We start from the raw sequence: 5,402 nt of genomic DNA on the forward strand, positions 1-5,402 counted from the left end.
AATATTGGCTTGATTCTTATTTGAATGAAGAAACCATTCTCATGATATATTGCTATCCTTATTAGTTGATATTAGTATACAAATATTAACTAATAATCCTGATGCTTAAGGTGCTCTAAGAATAATGAGTTTGTAATAGATATCGACCTTTAACAACTTGATAAGCTATTCAAATTACTGAAGAATTCTTATTTGAATTTTGTAAATAAACCTAATGCTTAATAATTCATACAATATGTTGTTCATAAAAACAAATAAACCGAGTGTCTAAAGGCCATGATATATGCAATGCTTTCACATTGACGTGAAATCCTAAAGCCTTTTGGATACCAATCAAGTAGGAACTCATTGAAATTTTATAGCCTTCACATTGATGTAATTACATAACATGATAAAGAACGTTCAATCTCCAGACAATGATATTTGAATCAGTTATATGCAAGAAGGTTAGTAATACCACACAGGTTTGCTAGGTCTCTGTGATATTTTTGAAGGTTTGAACATAAATTATTAACTAAAAACAGAGATAATCATTGTGGTAGAAAGTCATATGATTGTTTTGTATATTGATATGAACTTAACAAAAGAAAAATAAAGAACAATAAGAAACAAGCATTTCATCAAGCACCTGGTAGGAGAAAGCTGAAACTACGCCTCCTCTGACAGAAAAAGAAATCGATCGAACTCTGTTACAAAATGATTGGTTTATAATTATGAAATCAGCACCATAATCCGGAGATCTGTTTATCCGCCAAATCGGTTCCTCTGAATCGCAAGAAACTAACATCATTTTCCCACCACCATCGATTTCTTTAAAAGCACAGGTACCAATTTCATAGTACCAATTTTTCAATTCGGTTTCTACAAATAAATCTTCAATCGATTTCAAGGTTAGTATCGTTTTCATACCATGTCTAGTGCTTCTGTGTCATCTGTTATCGTAATTGTTGATTACATTGATTTGTTACGTCTTTGATTGTTTCAGTGTCATACGACGAAGGTTTTCTTTTTATCTGGTTAGTCAAAGCTTTAAACGAACTCAAGATCAGTAATCTTTTTTAATCAACTTGTTGTTTCTCCAATTTATATGATCTGAGTAAGCAATTTTATAGTCGTTTATATGATTTTGAGGTGTGGGACAATGCGATTGTCTATCTGTAGTTGTATGCCCTTCTGATTCCTTGGTTCCAATTTGTATTAACCAGCTTCCTAATTACGATCAAGATTATTAAAAAACAAGACTTTATAACCCAATAAAAAACCTTGTGTTGCAGATAAATCCTAGCAAGGTCTTGAAACAATTTGATCAAAGTGTCATTTAAGCCAAAATCGCAATAAACCACCCTGTTAAAAGATAAACCATTGCGCAGCTTGTAGCAAGGTAAAAGATCATCAACATGGTATCAAACCGTAATTTATTCATAAATTCAGTTCTTTTAATGGACGCCCACATAATGCTCGACAAAATGTCTAAAAGAGATGTCTCTCTTGAATTGCATAAGAAAGGGCATGATTAGGGAGTAGGTCACAGTGTTCAAGTTGACGGTTGGTCATAAGTGAATTTCTGTAGTACGTATTTCAAGTTACACTCTTCTACTAATTTAAGCAAGAAAGTGGATTTCTTATCGGTTTATGCATTCATTTACTAACACGTAGTACTTATTTCAAATGGTTAATATAAAAATAAATTATCACCCACAAATTAATGTTTATGCCAACTTTAAAGTCAAACAATGTTCATTTCAACCTCAAAAATCAAATACTATATATTTATAAGTATCTTTATGCATGAATATAGTGTAGCCACTAAACATATAATTGCGACTCATATCATGTAACACTATAAAGAACAGGAAACAGAATTAGATAACCATATCATGCCAATATTCGACAGTTATGGCATGAGATACGAGAAATTCGTGAAAATATTGCAAATATGATATAAAATGCATGAATTGTACTTAAATACAAATAATTAGAGAAATGTTTTTAGTATTTACAATAATTTAATTTTAGATATTACATATTTTCTTATTAAATTTGAATCATTTACGTACATGTCCTGATATGTTATTTTATATTTCATAAGTAGTTTATCAGTTATTTTTTTACCAAACTTCATATTTTATCAACTAGTTGCTAACTTTGCAGCTATTAGCTAACTTTTCAGTCACTCTGTCAAACATAGTCATAAAGTGTGCTAATTAAAATAATATAGTTAAAATTTTCAAAAATATATTATGTACTCTATTTATATAGACTCTTGAAAACAATTTTAATATATCTAAAAGAATGTTATGATAGTCTACTCCATAAACGAATATGAATAAATTATGGATGAGACATTTGAAATCACAAGAGAATAACTTTTGTAAAACAATCAACACTAAAATCAAATTATATATCTATGTAGTTATTCTTTTTTATAAAATTAATTATATGTTGATCGATTAAAGTCATTGTGAAATCATGACTAATACATACAAATAATATCCATTGGCAATTTGTTAAATGATTTCATGTTTTTAATTTTCAAGAAAGCTAATAATAAGTAATGAACAAATTAAGATAAAAGGAAGGAATCCAATTATTTGAAATCATGACTAATACATATAGAAAGAGAATTTCAATTGGAAAAAAAGATGTATGCAAAATTTAACTTGATATAAGAGAAAAGAATGTTGTAAATAGCATTAGAAACTATACTTGGAAGCAAAGCAATCTTAAAAAGTTAGGTTGATTTTGTGGAAATGGTATTTTGCCTCTACCTTATTTTATATAAACTTAAGGTAGGACTAAATATATATCATTTTCCACAAAAAAGAGAGAGAAGATATGGAAGAGATTAACCATTTTAGTCATAAAAGCCATCCATTAATGCTCCTCGACTCCGAGACGATTATAGGTGCTAGTGTCAATGGTGGTGAGGAGAAATCAGGGTTGATTGGTTGCTATGTATGTGAAAAACCCATATCAAATGGTTTTGTGTATGCTTGCATCCAATGTCATTACTTTCTGCATAAAGCATGTGCACAACTTCCGCTCACTATCAACGACCCTTCCTTATATCATCATCATCTAACACTTACTAATTTGAATGATCTAGATTCCAAATATTGGCAATGTGAGTTGTGTCGTATTCAAAAAAAATCTGGGGTGTTTTCATATACTTTTGGAAAGGATGATATATACATCTTCACAACTTGCATTGATTGTTGTGCTACTAGAATTGCTCTCAAGGCTGAAGCTGATGCAATCAAGGAGGAGGCAAAGATAAAGGTTAAACATGCAGGCCACCCACAACACACTTTAAGCCTCAAATTAAGACCTGCTTCAATATTTTGTGATGCTTGCAAAACTAAGGATGAAGGCTTATTCTATGAGTGTGATAGTGGTGACTTTTGGATACACAAGACTTGTGCTTCCTTAGCACCTACCATCTATCTACCCGATCACCCTAATCACGAACTTGTTCTCATTTATTCGCTTCCAGAAATATTCTTTAATTTCTCATATTATTGTGAAATGTGCAACAAATACATCCAGCGGAATGAGTGGTTGTATCATTGTGCGAATTGTAGAGTTTTTGCACATATAAAGTGTGCCTTGCATGCAGAACGTCCTTCAACTCCAAGGTAAATAAAACTTCTTTACTTTATTTTTGGTGTGTGTTTGTGAATGCTTGTTCTAATCAAGATTATGTGGTTTCAGAGATGGTGTGAGTACTGTTGATGAGGATGAAAATGGTTTGCTGCATTTTCCTATGTCAGACCCATTTACAGATCCATTGAAACTACTATATTTTGAAAAGATGACTAAAGAGGATGATGAAACAACTAATATTAACCATTGGAGTCATGAACATCCATTAATCCTTCATGTTCAACCTCAACCTATACCTAACAACATGTATGGTTGTAGTGATCCAATAGAAGTATGTCACGGGTGTGTACGACCCCTCACCCTTCCATACTATAGTTGCAAAGATGGATGTTCGCTCACTCTCCACAAATATTGTGCCGAGTTACCACTCAAATTACAACATCCACTTCACCCCAATCATTTGCTTGACTTGATAAACACAAGGCAACATAGGAACTACTATAAATGTGTTGGTTGTCGTAGCTTTAGCAATACGTTTTTATACAGATGTGAAACTTGTGAGTTCAACCTCGATGTCAACTGTGCATTTCTACCCAACACCATCAAACATAAATCCCACAAACATCATCTTATCCAAGTTATCGATCTTAAACCTATTTGTAACGCATGCAACAAGTGGTTTAAGGGTATAAGCTATGCTTGTAAGGCTTGTAGCTTCACATTGGACATGTATTGTGCAATGAGAATGTCGGATTCCCTTGGTCATAGGTATTGCAAAGGACATGAAATCCCATTGACGTATCCCCCGGTCATGGATCACCCGGAAGATTTCTATTGTGATATTTGTGAGAAAGAAATGCATCCCAAGTTCCCCCTTTATTATTGTAACAAATGCAAAAATTCTTTTCACCTTGATTGCATTAGTCGAATCGATTATTATGCAAACATTTTACGCGAGGGCACCTTGAATGATTCATGTCACAAAGATCCATTAACGTTTGTTTGGAGAAAGAAAACCCCCAAGTATGTGTGTTCTAATTGTAATCAAGATATTAATGGTTATTTGATCCTCGAATGTCGGGCAAGAGTCTGTAATTTCAGTATTTGTTATGATTGTCATATGAATAAGTACTAAATCATCAATCATGTAATACGATTAGTAAATAAGGAAGGGCCCTATCATTGTTTCCATTAATTATTTCTATATGTTGGTTTTTCACTTCCTATGAGTCTTAAATTCCAGTGATCTTTGCTCATAGTAATTACATTTTCAATTTGTATGTCTTCTTCTAGTGTGACTTAAATAAATTTGGCTTGATTCTTATTTGAATGAAGAACCGACGTGTCCCATAAGCAGATAAATTGTTATTTTGATGCTTGGGGTGCTCAAAAAATGATGTGTTTCTAATAGATATCAACCTTTTACAACTCTATAAGCTATTTGGATTACAGAAGAATTCTTATTTGAATTCTATAAATAAGCCCAGTGTCTATTTATTCATACAATATATTGTTCATAAAAACTAATAACCCGCATGGCTAAAGGCCATGATTTTCTGCAATGCTTCTAAAATCCTAAAGCCTTTTTGGATACCAATGCTAAGTAGGAAATGATTGAAATTTGAATAAATGAACTAGTCGGCCATTGGAAACTAATAAAAAACCATAGCCTTCACATTAATGTAATTAATACATTATATAATGGAAATTGAATACCATGACTTATAAGGTTTTAGTTACATAACATGAGGAATCACAATCAATCTCCAGTCAATTATATTTGAATTGGTTATATGCAA

At 32.0% G+C, this 5,402-nt stretch overlaps 1 protein-coding gene across 1 annotated transcript; it reads left to right on the forward strand.

Moving 5' to 3' along the window:
* The first annotated feature begins 2,532 nt into the window (after positions 1-2,532).
* Positions 2,533-4,811, forward strand: LOC111915781 (uncharacterized). The gene is made up of 2 exons (XM_023911428.3): positions 2,533-3,635; positions 3,712-4,811. Exons 1-2 carry the CDS (start codon positions 2,836-2,838, stop codon positions 4,736-4,738), a joined length of 1,827 nt encoding a protein of 608 aa, XP_023767196.1. The 5' UTR covers positions 2,533-2,835; the 3' UTR covers positions 4,739-4,811.
* The last annotated feature ends 591 nt before the right edge of the window (positions 4,812-5,402 follow it).

The sequence above is a fragment of the Lactuca sativa genome, chromosome 6 (genome assembly GCF_002870075.4).
Source record: "Lactuca sativa cultivar Salinas chromosome 6, Lsat_Salinas_v11, whole genome shotgun sequence".
Lineage (NCBI taxonomy): Eukaryota > Viridiplantae > Streptophyta > Magnoliopsida > Asterales > Asteraceae > Lactuca > Lactuca sativa.

What these genes read in the sequence shown, in the direction of transcription:
- LOC111915781 (XM_023911428.3), top strand. Translation starts at nt 2,836, where the DNA reads ATGGAAGAGATTAACCATTTTAGTCATAAAAGCCATCCATTAATGCTC. An exon ending in GAACGTCCTTCAACTCCAAG is followed by an intron (nt 3,636 to 3,711) that starts GTAAATAAAACT and finishes ATGTGGTTTCAG; the next exon opens with AGATGGTGTGAGTACTGTTG.